The following is a 22,209-nucleotide window of genomic DNA, read 5'->3' on the forward strand; positions in this document are numbered from 1 at the left end:
GTGGGGCTTGGATGGTTACCTTCTTTCCATGACAGTCTACTAAAGCATGATTCTTGGCTAACCAATCCATTCCAAAAATTACATCGAATTCCACCATCTTTAGGTGAATCAGGTTTGCCTTGAAATTCTGATTATCTATGAGAACATCAATATCCCGATATAGAGTGCAAGTTTCTAAAATTCGGTTTGCAGGAGTTGCTACTCTATATGGTTCTTCTAAGTTATCAGGCTTAGCTCCTAACTTCTTGGCAAATCTCTTAGACATGAATGAATGTGTAGCACCACAATCAAATAACACATACGCAGGTATATCATTGATTATAATGGTACCTGCTACGACATCATTTGAGTTGTCGGCCTCTTCTTGAGTGATAGCATAAACTCGAGCATTTGGCTTGTTCTCCTTAGGCTTGTTTGGAGTTGTTCCGCCTGCTGGACCATCCCTTGGATCTGGAAAAGGACATTGAGCAATGTGGTGGCCCATCTTTCCACAACAAAAACAAGCTCCAGAATTCTTACGGCATTCACCAGTGTGATTGAATCATCAATTTTGGCACTTGACTCCTTATTTGCTTGATGGAGAAGAAGTGGTTCCTTTGGATGGAGCACTGGTAAATTGGTTGCCTGAAAATCTAGGCCTCTTGAATTGCTGGCCCGGTTGGTGCTGGCTTGGCTGAGAACGTTTGAGTTTGTTCTCAACTTCACGCCTCTTAATGTCATTCTCAGCCCTAATGGCGGCTCCCATCAATTCATCAAAACTATCGGGTTCGATAACAGCAAGGGCAGATTGAATACGGCTATTCAATCCCTTCTTGAAACGATGCATCTTCAAGGCCTCGTCTCCCATGATTGTTGGGGAGTAAGTTCCCAATGAGTGGAACTTGGATGAATACTCCACCACTGACATGTTTGGTTCTTGAACCAAGCTTTCAAATTCTGACAGCTTCTGCACTCGAACTGCTATCGGGAAGTACTGCTTCAGAAATGCCTCTCGGAACCTTTGCCAAGTGATAGGTCCTGCCCTTACCATAGCTGGTGAAAGTCCTTCCCACCATTTGGCTTGCTTTATCCACAAGAAAAGGTGTAATCACACCTACCTTGATCCCTTGTGGAACTTCAAGTAGTCGAAGATGATTATCCACCTCTTTCATCCAATTTTGTCCGACCTCAGGATCGGAGCTTCCATCGAAGTTTGGGACTCTTGCTCTTCGGAGAGCCTCATAGTGTTGTTTCGTCCCATTCTGAGCTGGAGGTGGTGGCGGTGGCTGATTAGCATTAGGATTCACTAACCCTTGTAGCGTGGTTGCCAAAATCGTGGCTATAGCCATCAAGTCCACCTGACTGAGGCCAACTGCTGGTGGTGGTTGTGGTGGTTGTTGTGCATCTTCATCATTGCGATTATTGTTGCGATTATTGTAACGAGGATTGCGATTGTTTCTAACTGGTCGTCCGTCCATTTCCTACAATTATGAAAGTTCTAAGGTTGATGGCAGAATAGAGACTAAACAAAGGAAGCAAAATGATTGAGTAATTGCTCAAGAATTTAAAGATGAAACCAATCGATAGAAATAAATTTTATTGATTTCCCATGAAAATGCAATTACAACGAAACATCGAAATTGAAAACAGAAATGCAGTTGGAACAAGTGATATTACAAAGAAAACCACTACTGACGTTCTAATCTATCACTTCTCCTAATACCAAATCCATAGGATCCTCTTCGATTTTTTTTTTTCTTCTTCTTCTTCTGGATTCTCTTCAGGTTCATCTTGGTTGGCTATTACTGCTTGTAGGTGTTCAATATGACCATGCAGAACTGCATTCTGGTCGCTAAGAACTTCAACAATACTCTGCAACTCATGAATCTGAGTATCAGTCTGTTCACTATATTGATTATGCTGGTGCACGAGTTGGTGATTTTGATCCTTAAGTATTTGGATCTTCTCAACTAATGTATCACGTAACTCGATGAACTCTGCGACAGTCTCTTGGGAGGTTTCAAACTCTTCTTGAGTTCTCTTATTCCTCTCTTCTGCCTCATGCAGATAATGAGCATAATGTTGAACATCACCTCTCAAGTGTTCTGCTCGACGCTCTAATTCATCTTTGTCCAGCTCTAGGCAGTAGTTATGTTCCTTGAGTTTCTCTAGCTTCCTCTCTAAGCTCTTAATGTAATTACTCTCGTCAGTCATATCCTACATCGAAAACATGAGAGTGAAGTTTCAGAAATGATATCAAGAGTACAAGTCGAACTATAGAAAATTACTGGAATGAACAGTATCAGTAAGCCTATAACATTTAATAGAAGAAAATAGCTCAAAAATTTTTCGATCTCAGAATGGCGTGAAAAATTTACTAAAAATCATTCACATCAATAACATGAAGTGTACCAAGTTTGGTGCAAAAATACTAAGCCGTTTGGAAATGAAAATTTCTCAAAGTTTCAAAAATCTGAAAAATTTTACGGAAATGATGATATCCCTATCTAAACGAAGGATTTTGGGGTTCGTCGGCGGTGCTAGAACGAATGTTTGGTTTTAGGTTAGGTTCTACTCGTCGAGAGCTTTCCAACGCATACTTTTAATAGTAAAAATTTCTCCTGGATCAAAAGTTATGGCCGTCTGAAGTTTGCGCGAAAAACACCTCAACTTCCATGCCATTTGCAAGGTCTACTGCATTTGCTTGCTGGAATTCACTATCTACTGCACTTCTGATGCTTCTGCAATCAGTCTGCTGCCATTCCAGCACTGTCTACTGCTTTCCAGCACTGTTAGAACCAGTCTGCTGCATTCCGAGTCTACTGACCCAGTCTTCTGCATTCAGATCTACTGGTTTCTATCTACTAGTTCTGGTTTCAGACTACTGGTCTGATACTACTGTTTTTTGGTCTACTGGTTTTGGTCTACTGTTTTTTTTTTCTACTCATTTCGGACATGCTGCTTATTTCAGACATGCTGCTGAAACACTCAGAGCTCTATTGTATTCTGATTTGTTTCCCTTACTGATTTTTCCCAACTGTACGTAGTTAGTCTATATTTTCAGTAGTCTATTACAGTAGTTAATTTTCAGAAGTATATTACAGTAGCTTATTTTCAGTAGTCTACTACCGTAATTTATTTTCAGTAGTCTATTACAGTAACTTTCAGGACTTATTTTCAGTAGTCTATTACAGTAACTTTCAGGACTTATTTTCAGAAGTCTATCAGAACTTATTATTTCTAGTTCCTCCTCCCCAGATTATGATACCTAGTTTGCTCTGATACCACTTCAATGTCACGCCCCGGGACGGGGGTTGGTTGACACCGACGTTGCTCTCAAATTTACATTCGAAAACAACAAGTCTCAGAAGTACAGAATTCAGAAACCAGTCTTTTTATTCATAAGTACTAAATATTTCAATGTCTGATACAAACTCAATGCCAAATGTTTTACAACGAAAATGTAAAACCAAATATATCAGTATCTTAACAGATGCAGCGGAATAAACATAAACTAGAACTGATAAACAACGGTCTTCTTCACCAGCCCCAGAATTGAATCTGCTCTTCTTCTTCTAACTTTTCTTCCTCGTTCTTATCTGAGATGGGTTTGGTGGGTGAGTGATATGGTTGTCACTCAGTAAGCAGGGGCGGGAATAACTCCCAGTTTTCGAAATCGTTTTCAACAGAAACAGTAATACAATAATATACAGAAAACTCGTATTTTCAGAACAGGAATCAGAATTCAGAAATCACAGGTTTCAGAACAGAAATCAGAATTAATAAGCATTGAGCACGTTAGTGAATTTCATGGCTAAACTGATATCAGTCCCCTATATGTTCTCTCCTCTAAGGGGTGAGGCCAGAATCAGAATCAGAATTCAGAAATGTTCAGAATATATATTCCTATAATTAGTTCACTAGGGAGTTTCGGTACTTCAAAATCATATATCAGAAATCAAACATACGGAAACTGTGCTTTAAAACAGAATTATCAAACGGATTTCAAGATATTTATATATAAGACCACTTACCTTAATTTGCTAGAGTTTCGGTTTAAGTCTACTGGAAATCTGGTTGCTCTCGCTACTGGATTTTACAGCTCGAACAAGACACTCTCTTAACTCAAAAATTTAAGTAATAATCTCAAGATTTGTGTAACACCAATTCAGAGACTAGAGAGTGTTATTTATAGGCCAAAATCAGACTGTTAGACTCTCTATTAATGGCCATAATCTGCATTTAACAGCCTTTATTTCATTTTAAATGCTTCAGTTGCAAGTCCTGAGTAGAACCAGTAGCTATCTGCTGGAATCTCGCTACTGAACTCTTCTGCTGCTGGATTTTGTCTGCTGGAAAATACTATCTTCTGAAATCTAAGTTGCTGCTGGAATTGCTAGCTTCTGCTGAAATTTGCTAGCTGCTGCTACTGCTACTGCTACTGCTACTGCTGGAATTTCAGGTTCTCACGAAACTCATGTTTGGGCTGACGTCAATGTGTGTATATTACACTATTCTGTAGAATCATTTGGTAGCTCCAACACATGAATAAATCTTTACTTCATTCGATACGGTTGTTTAACAATATTCAGGTTTACTGCTAATGTAGCGGGGATATTATGGGTTGTGTTATGATTTTCCCTGGTTTTAGTATTATTCCGCTGATTATTTATTTAGAATTTGATTACTCTGATGATGGTTTTATTTGATTTTATTATTGCAAGCTCGTTATGTTAACGTAGTAATTCATGGTAAAGGCGCTACAGTGGCACTAGGTGAACTGGATTCGTCTTTTACAACAACAATATTTGGCATTGTGTTTCTTCCGACGTAGTACACGAAGTCTTCACCGTATTAGATCATGAAGTTTTCATCGAAGATTTCTCTATTTTTTCGGCCAATTTACTGTCATCTTCTTATTTGGACCAATTGGGTTGTCCTTATTATCGCCTTACTCTTGGCTATGGTGCGCCACTCGTTTAGCCGGCCAACACTTCTAGCGATTTGAGTTGCAGAATTCTTTAGTGTGTGTTGCGTGTCAACTCTTACTGCATTTCTTCAATGGCGACATGGTCGAAACCTTTGAAGCATCCTCTGTGGTGGGAAATCGGACATCTCAAGGAACCCCTACTGCCTCATCTCGGTCTAATTCCTCTTTTGACAGTGACATAATCTTGTGTGATTATTCTCACAAGATCAATCACCCACGTGGTAATTGCTGGGATTTGCATGGAAATACACCACACTTGAAACCAAGAAAACAAATTAGGCAGCCAAAATCAGCTCACATGGCAAAATCAAATTCAACATTAGCCACTGGTCTGGATTTTGCTACTGAAGATTTAGATATGCTGCAACAAATACTAAATCAAGTTATGACCTCAGCAGGGTTTGGAACTCAATCATTGAAGAATCCTACTGCTGCTATGGCTCAAACAAATACTTTTTGACAAAATCCCATGTCCAAATCACCAACATTTCTTTGTAAGTCCATATAGATCCTCAGACCACATGACTAGATCAATAGCTATTTTTTGCAATTATAATTAATGTAAAAGCCCAATTAATCTATGGGTTAGTTGCTGGAAATTTCCCTGAAAAGGAAGGAGAACGATTTGTTTACGCAATATGGATCTGAAATAAGTGCTATTTGTTCTCCATGTTGACTTACAATCTCTTGTCATTTAGTAAGTTAACAAAACATCTGAATTGTGATGTAACATTTTTTTCTTCTCACTCTTTATTTCAAGAACTTTTTTCAGGGAAGATGATGGGAATTTCTTTATGTTGATAAGCATTCCAGTTAGCCTAAATATTTCACTAGCATGTCTTTGTCAGTTGTCTCACTATGATGTTATGTTATGACACCACCGGACACCCCAGTTTTTCGATCCTATGTGAAAACTTTGTATCAAATCAATTTATCAATACAGATATATCTTTTTTTCACTGTGAACTTTGTGTCGTTGTGAAAAAATCTAGAGTTAATAACCCTCTACATAAATATAAACCCTCAGGATCATTTCAGTTGGCTCATAACGACATTCGTGTCCATCTCGAACTTCAAATTCAACTCATTATCCCCAAAAAGTGTTACGTTGCACAATTTTTGTCCAAAATAAACATCCACGTCGAAGTATGTTATTCTCCCTATATGAATTTTTCTTCGTTTCCATAGACGTGACGTTCTTTGAGAATCAATTTTTCTATTCTCCAACTAGACTCCAAGGGAAACAAATTGATATAAAAAGCCAACGGCAGGACTCCACCATATCCCTTTCCATATCACAAGACATCATTTCTATTGCACAACCTGATATTTGCCATGATGAAGAGAATGAAATGGGTGTGAACCAGTACCTCCAAAACCTATACTGATTACACTATAGACCAAAAGCCGATCACCAAGACCAACCATTTGCTCGATATTCAGATCCAGCGGAAGTGTATTGATTCGGAGCTACCAATTGCACTACCAAAAAAAAAGGTAAGAAACTGTACTAAACATCTACATCAAATTTTTTCACCTCTGCAAACATGAATCCTAGATTAGAGCATTTATAGCGAGGATGGATGAAGTTAAAATCCCCAAAAATATATACAAGGCATTGAAGAATCCAAAATGAAAGTAAGCTGTGCAGGAAGAGACGACATCTTTACAGGAGAATGAAACATAGAAAGTGTAAGGCCCGAGCCTACTTGGGACCCAAATCGCCTAAGACCATCTCAATTAATTCTCCACCTAAAAAATAAACAATAGACAACCATTATATTCATTCACTCTTAGGTACAAAATATTTCTCTTCCAAACTTCTCTCTAAGAAATCGTGAAGGCATGTGAGGCACTCTTGCAATCTCTCAACTTCTACGTTCGGAGAAAATCAAGGTAAATGGAATGTGTATTTTCATGGTATTTTCACAGCGTTATTTTCATAATATCTTAAATTTAAAATCGTGTTCTGTGGCATAAAGTCTTTAACAACAAATATTTACGAGTGATGTCTTGATCTTGTTTGTGACTTTGTTTAAAGGGTAAAACTAGACACCTATGATCTAGTCTGAGTAGTTAAACAAGACATTTATTATCCAATATGGGGAGCTAAGCAAGATATTATGATAAAATTTGGGAGTTAATCCAGATACTTAAGATACAGTTTGGAGATTTAAGCCAAATATTTGATTTTTATTATTTCTCTTTTTCTTAAGTTTTAAATCTACTTGTGAATAATATTATAATCTGATCTTGCAATATATAAAATATTATTATAATTAAAAACTTGACCATATGTTTCCTCAAATTACTGAGTGATGATCATATTGTTCACTTATTGCATTCTCTTTCAGATGAGAATGAGATAGAAAATCAAGAATCAACTGAATTTGGGGGATGCTGATTAATTTCGCTAGGACAATTACTATTTCTTTATGTAGTATTGAAAATTTATTTTGAATAAGTTGAATATTGAGTTTAAATTTTTTTTTTGGCTTGTAAGATAATGAATTCGTTGAATAAAGTTTATTTTATATTTAAAATATTTGTTAAATCTTAGTGTTTTTGGGTAACTTAATTATTGAATTCTAAGAACATTGCAGATGTTCACACTATGCATCTCGGGCTTGACATTAAGTAGTCGAATTACCACAAAATAAAAAGTTACTTCAAATGAAATAGGTATTCACAGTGAAATACAACGAAATTTGGAGGTAGAAATATATAAGACCGGATTAGTGGCAGAAGGCTTCACACAAACTTACAAAATTGATTAAGAAAATAAGTTTTTCCGTGCAAAACCGATCGTACGATTGTCAAAGAATGTTGACGTGGACAAAAGACAAGCCAACAGACACTTTTATTTGGAATGGATCCTTTTTGGAACTCGAGACCGTTGGATTCAAAAACTATAAATAGAGGAGTAGTCGGTTTAGTAATGTTCTGCAACTCACCTTCAAATTCAAACATTCAAATATTGGAGCTATACTCGATCAGTTGAGCACATTTCAAAAAGAATTGTACTTAATCATTGAGGATCATTAAGTGCTAGAGTATTGTAGTGTTACAATTTATTGTATTTAACAATAATTTTTAGATTGTTATTCATTTAGTTGAAGTGTACTATGAGTTTCAGTTTGGTAGTAATAAAGTTCAAACTGAACTGGGATTTTGCAAAGTGCTTGTACGATCTAAAGCCTTCTAGTGTTAGCCTTTCCAAATGGAACAAGATGTGACGTATGAGCTTGAGTTCTCCGAACATCAAGAAACAAACTTGCGTACATTTTAATTTAAGTTTATCATTATGTTTACCTAGTCAAGTCATTATTTGAATTGTTTCAATCTGTCAGTTTAGCGTCTTTTCACACATACTTTTGTTAGCCTGCTGACATTGACACTCGAGAATATATAGTACAATTGCTAATCCGACTAAATTAAAGTTAAAGAAACAATTTGTTGCAAGTGTTCATTCAACCTCCTTCTGAACACTCAACCGATCATATCACAAATTTTCCTATATTAAATGGTTTTTGTGGTAGAATATTTTAACAACTCACAAGAAAAAAAACACTGAACTCTTGGGGATGCAATGAATTACGAGAATGTTGCAACACACAATAGAATTAAGTTGTAGTCTTTGTATACAATGGTAGGGTTATAACGAGCCGAATCGAACAGTATCAGGCTCGAAATCAATCGACTCATTGAAGGTATATATAAGCTCGAACTCAGTTTTAAACTTTAATCGTGATGTTAGAGTTCGGATCGTTTTGAAATTACTAAGCTTGTGAATAGTTCGAGCCCGATTTAATAGATCGTTTATGATGTTTAATGAGTATGGCTCGAGCCCATCTTGTTAAATTGGTTCATTTTCAAGCTCGTCGGGTATTCTAAGCCTAAATTCTCAATAAATATGATATTTTAAGGGAGTAGACTTCTCATTTATAGTATTTCAATCTCTTTTCTTTCATTCATATATCGATGTAGGACAATGTAAGTAGTCTTCCAATACTTGAGTTATTGTACACTCACGGCTCAACAAACCAACCGAGCTCGCGAACATGATCATGAGCTTACGAGCCGAATATCCTTAAGCTCGATCTCAGCGCGATAAAATTGTTGATCTTTAAATTGAGCACGAGTTGGGATCGATATGATTAAAGAACAATTTCAAACAAATTTTTTACCGATGCCAGCTCCAAATAATTAGTTTTGTTTACAACCCCACACAACAGGATACGTAAGATTTGCTCGAGAAAAAAAAATGTGCAGAAGGAGGACCGACCTAGTCATTTGTGTACAAAATATAGAATTAGATATCAATTCCCCAACTGAGAAAAAAATATTTTCAATTTGTTATTAAAAAATAAAGAAGAAATCACGTGATATGCACGTGATGGCATCGCAATGTCAACTGTCTCCTCCGGCCGGCAGGCGGCATAAGCTTCCACTTAGTTTTGTCTTTGTTTAGACAGTAATACTTACTTCCATGTCATCCACTTCTCACCCATTTCAATCATCACATCTACACCACCACCATCGCCGCCGTTGTCCTGAATGGATTCCCTCCTTCCCACCAACGGCGACACCGCCCAAAAGTCATTAAAATCAATAACCCCGGAAGAGATCCGCTCCGAATTCTCCCATCATGACCCCACTCTGGCCCGCATAAACAACGGAAGCTTCGGGTGCTGCCCTGCCACGATTATCGCCGCCCAACAGCACTACCAGTTCCTCTTCCTCCGCCAGCCAGATTATTTCTATTTCAACACGCTCAAGCCCTCCATCTTCGAAACCCGTCGCCTAATCCAGACCCTCATCAACGCGGACCATCCAGATGAAGTCTCCGTCGTGGATAACGCCACCACAGCCGCCGCTATCGTCCTGCAGTATACCACCTGGTCTTTCTTCTCATCTCATTTTCAGCCCGGTGACGCCGTTATCATGCTCCACTATGCCTACGGAGCCGTCAAGAAGTCCGTCCACGCGTACATTTCTCGCGCCGGTGGCCATGTCATTGAGGTTCACCTTCCTTTTCCCGTGAAATCTAGTTCGGATATTATATTTGAATTTCAAAAGGCTCTTCAAAAAGGGAAAGAAAATGGTAGAAAGATTAGATTGGCTGTCATTGATCATATAACTTCAATGCCTTGTGTAATAATCCCTGTGAAAGAGCTTGTGAGAATGTGTAGAGACGAGGGTGTTGATAGAATATTTATTGACGGGGCACACGCCATTGGCAATGTGGATTTAGACATGAAGGACATAGGGGCTGACTTTTACGCAAGTAATTTGCATAAGTGGTTGTTTTGCCCACCATCTGCAGCATTTTTGTATTGTAAGATGTCGGAAGGATCCTCTGACTTACACCACCCTGTGGTGTCTCATGAATATGGTAATGGATTAGCAATTGAGAGTTCCTGGATCGGGACGAGGGACTATAGCTCCCAGTTGGTTTTGCCAGAGGTTATGGAGTTCTTTAATCGGTTTGAAGGTGGGATTTATGGGATTATGCAGAGGAATCACGAGGCAGTGGTAGAGATGGCAAAAATGTTAGTAGAAGCATGGGGAACGGAATTAGGGACTCCGCCGGATATGTGCTCGAGTATGGCTATGGTGGGAATGCCCACTTGTTTAGAGATTAAGAGTGATTCAGATGCATTGAAACTGAGGGCTCATTTGAGAACCGTTTTTAAGGTTGAGGTTCCGATTTACTATCGGACGCCGGTCGAGGGAGAAGTTGATCCAATCACAGGGTATGCTAGGATTTCTCATCAGGTGTATAATGTGGTCGAGGACTACAATAGGTTTAGGGATGCTGTCAACAAGTTGGTCAAAGATGGTGTTACTTGTGCATCCCTTCCCAAATGAAAAGGTGATACTTCATTTTGAGGTTTTATGGATTACAAGAAGTTGTTGTCTGTTAGAAGTTGAAGTGCAAAAACCATCTGGTTTGTCTTTGTTTTGACTCTCAGCTTTAATAATGGTCGTCTTTGCGTTGACTTAATAATGGGCAGAAGTGTTGTCCTGTTCATTCAATGTTTCCCTTTCCTTCAAGTTTTGGTGACAACTTAATATAGTTATGAAAGATTGACGATGGTAGTTGTTGATAGTTGTTTTACGCGTAGAGGTTTTCTTCATGAGCAGTTTTCTGGACTTAACTTATTCCAATAATTTATTCTTCATTTGAATTAGATTTTTTTCTCTTCTTTGTTACAGGATATCTCACTTATGTGTAATTTCATAATACACAAGATGAGTAGCTTGCATGTTGTTGTGTAGTTTTTATTTCTTAAACACTGCAGTTTCTAATGGTGTCGTGAATATATGAGTAGAATACACAAATCATCACTTTCTTGGTCAACATGCTTTTGGAGACCGATATATGGTCTCACTTTACATTATCCGTAGTATTTGCTGCTAATGCCCATTTTGCTTTAAAAATCAAGTTCTATCGTTGTTGTGTAGTTTTTTAGCTCATGGTAAACAACCTTTTAAATCCCTTGTGACCAGAAAAGAATACTTGCTAAGTCGTAGGCTTGATATTATTAACACACAAAAACACACCCAGATGCACATAACTGACTTACCTCTGAATCATTCATTTTGTTTCCCCTTTTGCAGCTTAGCGGGAAGCGAGCACGCGCTCAGTGACCCTTAAATCGAACGTATTTCACTATTTACTAGCCATTTAGCATTTTTCGGGTACAAACTGCCTGGGAAAACAATAAAATCTGACTTGCTGCATCAAGCCTCAACACAGAGAGCTGTGTTGTTTGTAATAGTAGAATTCAATGGTTATGTATCAATGATACCTCACTTCATTGACTGTTTCATGACCATCAATCATTAACCTCATTTTTCTTCTCTGAAGTCTTGATGTTATGTCATTCAATTTTTTTTCCTCTAGATTTGAAATTTTATTAATTATTTGATTTAATTAATTTTAAAGCTATATTTTTTATCAGCAAAATAATATTGGAGATATACATGTAAATATTTTAAACAAAGCTTACTTTGAGAAGGGAAAAGGCTTAGACATATATAGACAAATAAATTAAAAATATAATGATGATTCTAATATCTTCCTTCTTTAAAAACCTATTACTGAAATACTAAGAATATAATTTTTTAAATTCAACTATTGACAAATCACAAACTTTTTAAAATAAATGATTTACTGTTTCGAATTCATCAACCGACAGGTGAGGTTGAAACAAGATAAATGTTACCGCCCCCCTGTGTGAGTCATTCACGAAGCGTAGCGGTTGTAGGTTTTCGTCCGAATGATAGTTGTTGTCATGAAAAAAATGAATAGTAACCATTTTTACGATCAAACTCGAACGTGAACTTTTTAGCTGGCTCCAATTCGGTCAACTTCGTTTATTTTGAATTTAGTAATCAAATTCTATTTAGCAAATGTTTGAATCTCATGTTCAAGCTCGTATGCGAAGATACATATGAGATGTACACTGTAAAGATAAATTTTTCACACACAATCACTCACACATATACAAGAGAGTTGAACTTCAAATATTAATTGAGTCTACATACAAAGACATAAAATAGTGTGTGTAGTATTTGCATATGAGAAGTTAAACAATATGTTGATTATGAGGTGCAGTCTGCAATCTTGAGTGCTAGAAGTTCTAGTTGAGTGTTGCCCTTCTGGATCGAGTTTGTACAAAGAATTTATAAATCAAAGTCTTCTAGTGAATCCTTCCTAAGAAGAAGAAAGGGTGACGTAGAGTTGTTAATCTACAAATATCCATAAATAAATTCGAATCTATTTATTTATTGCATTTAATTATCATTTCTAATGTTTTAAAGATATATTGTTGAAGCATTTTATGTGTTATGCAAATTTTCTGACTGTTTGATAATTAAATGTTAATAAAAAAAAACGCAGGCCTCACATAAATGCATGTCTTGTTGTGCAAATTTTCTTTTGTTGTGTTTGATTATCTATTATCAACTGCTATTCGAGTTCAATATTGGGTTCAAGATTCTCTTGTATTCATCGTCGAGTAAACATCCAAGATTAATTCCAGAATTTGATCGAGAAAATAGAAACTAGATCAACAAATTATTTATATAAATTTATATTAGAATTCTTACTTTACCTAAATAATGTTACAAATATTATTTAAATAAAATAAATTTTACACCAAATAAACCTTGTACTAGGACGTTGACCATGATTGTCCACTTCAGCCCACAATGATTTTGCTGATCATAGTCAAAGATTTTGCATAAATTATAGACGTACATTCCATAGGAAATTTAAGTATTGGATTATCTTGCTCTGTTAACATGTCACATACAATTATCCTTACTTAAACTCGACGAGGCTGCCAAAATATTTACCAAACAAAACGTACAAATTAAAACACTTTCACATTCTTTGACAATGGAGATCTCTTGGCTTTTGCATACGCCGCTCATGATGAAAATCCCTCATCGGTTGGTCCAAAACAAGTAAGCTTCTTGTTGATAACTCTTACTGGTAAGATATATAAACAAAACCATGGACCATTCTCCTCGCTGATACAACTATTTTCGAAGCAAAGAAGGCCGATAAACAGCGTGGCTCTGTGCCATTTCGATAAGTTCTCGAGGGTCATTCATCGTTTCGTCTCTCAAGGCTTCAAGAATCCCCTCACAAGATAAGTCTCTGCGACAGACAAATCGATAATCATAGTAAGTTGCTGTCGCTGATACGTCAAATGTTAATTGATGTCATATTTACATACCTCAAAATCAGAATTTTATATAGTGTCTGCAAGATTGGGCATAGCTCCACCGGAGCAACATGCTCGTTTTTGCTCGGATGTAGAACATTCAAAGAAGATTGACTTAGTAGCTCGTAGAACGCTTTCACAGCAGAAACACCCTGCAGTCCGGTGAAGATGTACACACAAGTAGAATAAGATTTCCATAATTCCGCCACAATTTGCATCACTCAAACGTGAACGTGTAGAGAGCTAGCTATATATACATATTTTCTTTCTTCTTAGCAAGAAACATTCATCAGCCTCGAATATAGATGAGGAAATAAGACATCAATTATTAGGGGGAAGGCTTTACGAAATAAAACCTCCGCCCAAAGTGACCAAAAACTGTTACTTTAAGTTGTCTCTCTTAATAATATATAATAGATTTATAAATATATTTCTAGTTCATTGGCCATTGAATCATGACAAGTGTATTACACCACTTGTTCTAATCCTTTGAACCGCATACCTGAATTGTTCCCTTGCCTTTGATGCTGTCCCCCATATCAAGGCTTATTTCTTTTTTAGCCAAGTTTTGGCCGTACCAAGCATTACGACCTTTCAACAGCGTCACGTAAGTGTCAGCCAACAGAGGACCTGCAAGCTTTTCGGGTTCTTCCGTCAAAAGATGTGTGATAAAGATCATTTCCGATGTACAATGCGCGAAATAGACCGACTTGCTAGTCGCACTCTCATTAGTTAGTGCCGCAACCATCCCTATCCATTTTTCGAATTATAAATGTTAATACTATGAAGTCTTGTCAAAGGAAATGTAAACCATGACAAGCCACAATTTCATAAGGTGGCACAAGGCTAAAATGAACTAAAAGCAAATATACAAGACATAATGGCAAAATAATGTTGCTTCGATTTTTATATCGGCTTCCCCACAAAACATTGAAACTTCAAAAAAAAATGAGACAAAAAGACCAGCTGTACAAATCCCTAGATTCTTTCATAAGTTCAGAAACAATCATTACTATTTACTATCCACGTATAAGTCTTTTTCAAGTGTGAAGAACATGCACGCACAAAATTCTGAGATACATATATATAGAGAAAAATCCATAAATACAATTAATACACGAAAAAGAAAGCTTACCAGCCCCAATTGCATATACATTCTTCAAACCACCCATAACCTCATGAGTAACAAGATCACCATTATCCCAAACAATAAAATGTGGCTGCCTAAGAAATCTTGCCAGTGGTTTCCTCCATTTTTCGGCTCCACAGATCCGAGCATTAGCATATTCCTTATTGTAAATTTCAGATGCAATATTAGGCCCTCCAAGGTAAAGAATGTTTTCCATGGGAACCTTCGCTGAAATAGGCCATCAACGAAAAATAGGAAATGGTCAGATATCAGAAGAATAGTGCAGCTGTTCAAAAACAGTGCACATGCACAATAGGAGACTTCAAAAGTGATTAGCTATTTAACATGGTGGAAATTTCTTCCTCAAAGGCACTCTTTGTAGCTAAGCATTGAATTTTAACACTCTTCCTTTTCTTGTTCTTGATGAAACACGGATGACATGGTCAACTACAAACCAATATTGCATATAAAGCTTTTATGTCAAATCCAGTAACAAGAAATTTGTAGATAAACTATCGTTTCAAAAAATCCAGGCTTTTATTCCCATGCGTACAAGGAAAAAGATAAAAAGGTGTAATATTCATCTACTCAAAAAAATTTCATAGTGTCATCTTCAACCTCCTATGAATCTCTAACTAGAGAGTTTAAAGCTCCATGAATATGGCAGACATTATCAGAAAGATGAAATTAAAGAAAGTCAAAATTTATATAGTTTGCTTCACTTTTTTTACTTCACAGTATTAATCAATTATCAATCATATTCCACCAGTAGATATGAGAGTAAAATAGAATATCTCAAATGAGACAAACAATTTATCTCAACGAAATAAGAAAGCGAAAGCCATTCATTTCATCTGCAAAAACACATAAAGACCAACGAAAAATGGAGGACGGATCTTACTTGCTCGATTGATCATCTGAGTGGGAGTGACTATCCGGGGCTCGGGCTCTAGTTCAGCCTCTATTCCCTTTGCCAAAGACACAATAACAGGAGAACTAATTCGTTCCTTCCAAAACCTGCTAATTTCCTCAAAAGCTTCCCGAGTTTCCGTCGAGGGTAATCCATTAATAACAATATCAGCATCCCATACAGCCTCTTGCAAGTTCGTCACAACCTTTAACGGACAGAGTGGGGTGTCAATCATATTCAAGCAGAACCCATCTTTCAAAATCTCATCAGCATTAAGTGTCCGATCACCTAATCTTGCTTCTACATATTTCAAATATGTGCATCGCCTTATCAGCCTCCTCAATACATCTTCCCTCGAATTAATCACCTCAAATAAATGCTCAGCCGTGGCTCTATCAACGTGCCTACCAGGTCTTCTCCATATCCTAATCTGAACTTTATCTCGAAAACTCCCATATCCATCTTGCAGCATCGCTGCAAATACACTACCCCAGGCCCCTGCACCTATACACACAATCCTTAATGGATCCCCATCTATTTTCCCAAATAGTTCACGAATCTCGTCAATCTTTTCTTCTGAAGAAGCTTTTGTGCTATGAATTGTTCCATTCGAATATCCGTTGCCTCCTTCAGTAGCAAGTACCATTTTTCTTTCAATGAATATCCCACTTTAACAAATGATTTGAACTAAAAAATGTCCCCGGATACAGGCTTTGTTGAGGTATATATACTAGACAAGATTTAATATCAAATGCCAATCAATCAGATCAAAAACTTCAAATCAATTTAGGATAACCCAAGCGAAGATTACACATGGGCTTCACACTATCGCTCCCTATTTCATACAGCAATACAAAAGTAAACAAAATGAACATAAAAACATCAAAAACACACCGATTTCGTTGGTGGGTTTCACACCAAAATTCAACAACCGGCTACAGAGCAAAATCGACCTCTCAACCGACTTTAGCTTAAACTATAGAATGCCAGATGCCTAGAGCCAATAAAATTAAAATCCAACTACAAATACTTTGGTTTCCCCGAATAATGATAAATATTAAACAAACCGTATGAAGAAAGGACAATTACAGAACATTCGCAAGCAGCAGCTCTGGATCACCCGTCAAACAGAAAGAGAAATTCGGTAAGCCCACGGCCCACCCCACCTAAAAACGTAGGCTTGAAAGACAAAATGCGTGGATAAAGCAAAACAAGCTAAGCTATCTTCTGGCGAGAGTACTATCAACAGGCGGTGATCGATCTGAAAATGGGCAATTGGCTCTCTTTTTTGCAAGAAATCGACGATCGTGAAGTGTTACGCGAGAACAGTCGTGAAAGAAAAGAAACCAAATACTCGATGGACTTATAACATGTTATCAATTTTATTATCAATATTTTTTCGATTTTTTTCGAGCGAACTATATAATATAATTTACATTAATTTGATTTTCTCTATCAATGTTTTAAATACCTCAAAAAATAATGAATATTTTATATTTTATTACATACATTATTAATAGTAAACTTAGTTCCATCATCCATGTATCTATTTCTACGAGACTCGAGATTATTTTTTTGACATAAATATTCAGCGTTTTTTCTTTTAAAAAAAATTCATTTTACGATAACTAAAATAAATTAATAAAATGTTTCAAAATAAATTAATAACAAATAATAACTATATAAAGTGCCTTATAAATTACAAAATTTTTACGTAATTTATTATTATTCAGTAATGTTTTGTTTTATTAGTGCCAACTGTCCCTTATTTGTCGTATAATTTTGTACACGTAATTCATTTTCATGCATTATCTAGTTTATTTTTTAATGCGTAATTGAGTCGATAAAGGTGTCATGCTGTCGTTTCCATAATATTTTTTGCATATATTATATTCAACTATTAGAACAAAAACAAATATCTAAAAAAACAACAGAAAATTGATAAAATTATGGAATAATTAATTAATATTAGTGCATCGATGCATGTATTACAAAAACTTGTATGAGACAGTCTTACGGATCGTATTTTATGAAAAAATATTATTTTTTGTGCGAAAATTATTACTTTTTATTGTGAATATCGATAGGGTTGACCCGTCTCACAGATAAAGATTCGTGAGACCATCTTACAAGAAATCCTACTCTTATATATTTATACAGTTTTTTATAATTATTTGATTTATTTAAATATGGATAATATCATAATGGTAAAAATTAATAAAGGGTTACTCTATGATTTGAATTGATTATATTTAAATGAATGTCATGTCGTAATTAATAAACACAAAAATTCTTGTGAGACGGTCTCACGGATCAATTTCGTGGGTCGAATCTCTTATTTGAGTCATCCAAGAAAAAATATTACTTTTTATGATAAGAGTATTATTTTTTATTGTGAATATCGGTATGGTTGACCCGTCTCACAGATATAGATTTGTGAAACCGTCTCACAATAGACCTATTCATTATAAAAATTAAGCAGAGATTATATTACAATTTAAAATAATGAAATTTAAAAAAACAAGAGGAAAAAATAAAATCACACTAATAGATAAGATATTTGGAGATTTTAATTTCCATGATTGAATCAAAATAACCTATATCATCCATTATGAAGGTTCGATATGCCGAAGATATTAATTTATTTATACAATAATTTAATATATATTTTTTGTTTTGCTAATTATTTATGCAAGAATTTTGTTATGCTTCTGAATGCAGTTGTGAATATTTATAGGCCTCGAAATCCAATGTAACTCCCAAATTTATGTCAATTTATTTCGAAAATAATGGCTAATAATGGTCATTATAATGCACCGTTATTTTAAAAAATAATGGCTACGAATTATAGTCAGTTAGAGTAGGTCTCTTATTAGACGGTCTCACGAATCTTTATCTCTGAGGTGGGTCAACACTACCGATATTTACAATAAAAAGTAATATTTTTAACATAAAAAGTAATATTTTTTCATGGATGACCCAAATAAGATAATACGACTCGTGAGACTATCTCACACAAGTTTTTGTCTTATTGCCATTGGAATTCTCGGTACCGAAATTATTATTTTTTTATTATAGCTAACATGATTGTCATGCTAGTAAAATGATTAGAAAAAAACGGTTAGAAAGAAAATTCAATTTGCTACAAGTTATATTTCAGATCGATTAGACTATTTTGACATTATATATGCTAATCGGACGCTGTTGTTTGCTGTATCTGTATCATCCAACTCGATTTTGCAGCGTCTGGTTAGCATAGATAACATCATGAAATATGACTTGTAAATATTTAAATTTTATTTTTAATTGTTTTGTCTGTTGGTGATTTTGATCATTGTTCTAAGAAATATCACCAAAATATTTCGGTTCACCAGATTTCAAGTGATGTCGATGATGTTTGTACAACTTTTATAAAAGATTAAAGTCTATAATGAAATGGAAAATAATATTCGATCTTTTCACACTCCACTTGAACTCAATTAACTCAAAATCTAATAAAAAAAATTAACCCAAGAACGAGATGGGTTAACTGATCGAAGATGTGTAAAATAATTGAAAATACAAAACAAGGGAGTACTAATTTTTGAAATACATGAATTCAACCATCTTCTACAGTTTTTTAAAAAATGAACTTTGATACACATAATCAACCATCTTCAAGTTCTTTTTTCCTTAAAAAAGAACTGTTACAAATGGATTTCGAATTCGATAGATCATCTCAAAATTTAGACATTGGTCCCAAATTCTTTTAAATCACATTTACTCCACTTCTTCTTCACAATTGTCACGTCCCAAGCCCGAAGTTAGTCGATATCGTTGTTGTTTAATAACCACACAATTGAAAACAAAAAGAATCGTATATCAAAATCTAGCTAACCGGTTTATGAATTATAATCAACATTTTCGTTACAACATAAAAATTTCAAAAACATAAATAAACTCGCGGAAACGTCTTACAACTTGAATTAAATAAAATTTAAAAAGAAATATAATTAAAATAGACTTCTTGATTCTTCTATATTATCAGTCCCAAACTGATCATATTCTTTTTTCTCGTTTTGCTCTTTATATAAAAATCTGGAGATGGAGAATAAGGAGTGAGTGATCAAGTGAGGACCATTCAATCACATACATAACAAATATACTTAATCTTTGAAAAACGATATATCATCCATTCATAGTTCATATAACATATATCATGAGCATAAAGGTAAACATAAAATTGGCTCAGGCACCAAGATTCATCTACTTTCCATAATTTACTGATATCATTCTCTAATTTTTACTCCTCTGAGGAGGCAAGAACATATAACTGTTGCAATCTCACTTTATAAGAGCCATGAACTTATTGTATGTTGGGAGTCTCACATATATCCAGTTGGATCATCGTAGTGCCAAACAATAGGATATATCGTATCACAAAAAAAGGAAGAAGAATAATAATAATGCTCGATCGAGACTTTAAAAAACGAACTAAGTCATAAACAAAATTTATAGTTTTAAAACAAGTTAACTTACAATAGTATTGCTTAAAGAATTTGAAAAGCACAAAAGAATCAAGCAAACGATACTTCGAAAACATAGGTGCACTTCGGCCTAAAAATCAGTTGTCTTGCAAAATCTTTTCGATTTATGAAACCGTTGGATCAAGCTTAAACTTGTATAGTACATCCAAAAGTAATTCAAATAATCGTGAACAGTGGTGATTAGGTTTCGAAGTTGTTTTGTTATATTTATGAATGAAAAACAATAGGTATGTTATTCTCAAATAGAATCTAAGTAGTTTTTTTGCAAAGACTGTGTACGAAAAAATAACTGTTGGATTTGGTTGGGTGTATTCAGAGCGGGGGAGATTGGATTTTGGGCATTGGAGCGATGAAAATAAATTTTTGAACATAGATAGCACTTTGACACTTGGTAGAACTTTGATTTGAAAATTTGACAGCACTTGGGGATATGATTTTTGAAATATAGAATGAAGTTGAATGTGTAATTTTCGAGAATACGATGGAGGTATTTATAGATGGTGAGTAAAAATCCTATCATAATTCGGTTGATATTTATGGTATAATTTTGAATTAATTCTTCCATACTTATTACCTTACCAAGTTTCAAAAACTCAATCCCCAAGTATATGCAATTTTCGTATTGACTTTGGTAGTTGAACTTGCACTACTTTCTTATATAGATTTATGATGCACCTAGACTGAATTGAATTTATTAACTTCCTTATTGAGCAAAAGTTGTCTTGCATGTATTATTTTCTTCCAAATTTTAATGATATACTAGACTTAATTTCTAAATTCTTGAATATACGGTACTTATTTTTGAATTTCATGTATTTTAGAAAATTTCGGATATCGTGTATTGTTTAATAATTTTGAATTATTATTTTTACAATAATATCATAATTCGAAAATATATTTTTATGCATGTCTATAATTAAATAAATAATTACATGCCAAAAAATTATGGTTTTCACAACCATAATTTTCAACAACTTATTCATCATCGAACACAAACTCAATATCATCACTGTGATCATCATCATCTTTTTTCGGATGCAAAATTATCATTGCGAATTTCTCTCACTCTAGATAAGAGACGAATAGAGAGTTTAGTGTGTTACGTTAAGCCAACAAATCACATTTATTATTGTACTCTGATTTATAGCTTTTAAAAAAACCATCTTTCATTTTTTTACTTGAACTTTTAATTCTTTAAAAAAAACCCAAAAGCCCTAATCGTCCGTAGCGGCTAGGATGCATAGGCCGATTAGTCGGCACCTAGGCTGGCCGACCAGCACTTTTGCGATGCGATTGACTGACGTCTAGTGTCTAGGTCGAATTTTAAAACACTGATTCAAACTATAGTGAATCTGAGGTTCTCATCAAAATTTGTTAGGTATGGAACAAAGGTATAAAACAGACGCAACATTTAATGATACAAAATCACTCATCCGAACTTGTGATCGAAGGAACCAAAAGGGTAAGAAAAGACACTACATATAATGGTACAAAAACACTGCAAGGATGCACATAAGTTGTTGGAAACTGAGCAATGGCCCCTCAACAGCTGTATTTCACTCTATACTGCCTTGTTTTATTGCACGAATCCTGTCATTCATTGCACATTAAGAATTTCCCCACATCCTTCAATAATCCATCCCTTTCACTTGGATTTATATCCAATAATAAATTATAATAATCTTCTTTATTTTTTTTTTCTTTTTCTCAATAAAGAATACTACCATTTCAAGATGGTCACATAACAAGTTAAGATTCCATCTCTTCTCAGATATACACTAACATTTGACTGATCTAAGAATATGCACTTGATCCACATCATAATCGTTAGTAATAAGTCTCCAATGTCTGATAGGAGTAACTCGAATTGAACTTAAATTCGAGTTGCGACATATAAGTAGTCACTTGATACGTTCACATGCTTGATCTCGGCT

General features: G+C 35.2%; 2 protein-coding genes across 3 annotated transcripts; one reads left to right on the forward strand and one right to left on the reverse strand.

Moving 5' to 3' along the window:
- The first annotated feature begins 9,361 nt into the window (after positions 1 to 9,361).
- On the forward strand, positions 9,362 to 11,866 carry LOC142527574 (putative L-cysteine desulfhydrase, chloroplastic). Its single transcript, XM_075632418.1, has 2 exons — positions 9,362 to 10,844; positions 11,594 to 11,866. Exon 1 carries the CDS (start codon positions 9,527 to 9,529, stop codon positions 10,838 to 10,840), a length of 1,314 nt encoding a protein of 437 aa, XP_075488533.1. The 5' UTR covers positions 9,362 to 9,526; the 3' UTR covers positions 10,841 to 10,844; positions 11,594 to 11,866.
- A 1,177-nt stretch (positions 11,867 to 13,043) lies between these two features.
- On the reverse strand, positions 13,044 to 17,089 carry LOC142526711 (putative glycerol-3-phosphate dehydrogenase [NAD(+)] 1, cytosolic). Of its 2 annotated transcripts, XM_075631263.1 has the most exons (6): positions 16,817 to 17,089; positions 15,741 to 16,584; positions 14,846 to 15,067; positions 14,213 to 14,460; positions 13,723 to 13,862; positions 13,044 to 13,643 (listed from the first exon to the last, which is right to left on the reverse strand). In XM_075631263.1, exons 2-6 carry the CDS (start codon positions 16,393 to 16,395, stop codon positions 13,523 to 13,525), a joined length of 1,386 nt encoding a protein of 461 aa, XP_075487378.1. In that variant the 5' UTR covers positions 16,396 to 16,584; positions 16,817 to 17,089; the 3' UTR covers positions 13,044 to 13,522. The 2 variants fall into 2 exon arrangements, with proteins under 2 accessions (XP_075487378.1, XP_075487376.1); XM_075631261.1 differs by having other exon boundaries at positions 15,741 to 17,089.
- Positions 17,090 to 22,209: the final 5,120 nt, after the last annotated feature.

Source organism: Primulina tabacum, chromosome 15 (genome assembly GCF_025594145.1).
Source record: "Primulina tabacum isolate GXHZ01 chromosome 15, ASM2559414v2, whole genome shotgun sequence".
NCBI lineage: Eukaryota > Viridiplantae > Streptophyta > Magnoliopsida > Lamiales > Gesneriaceae > Primulina > Primulina tabacum.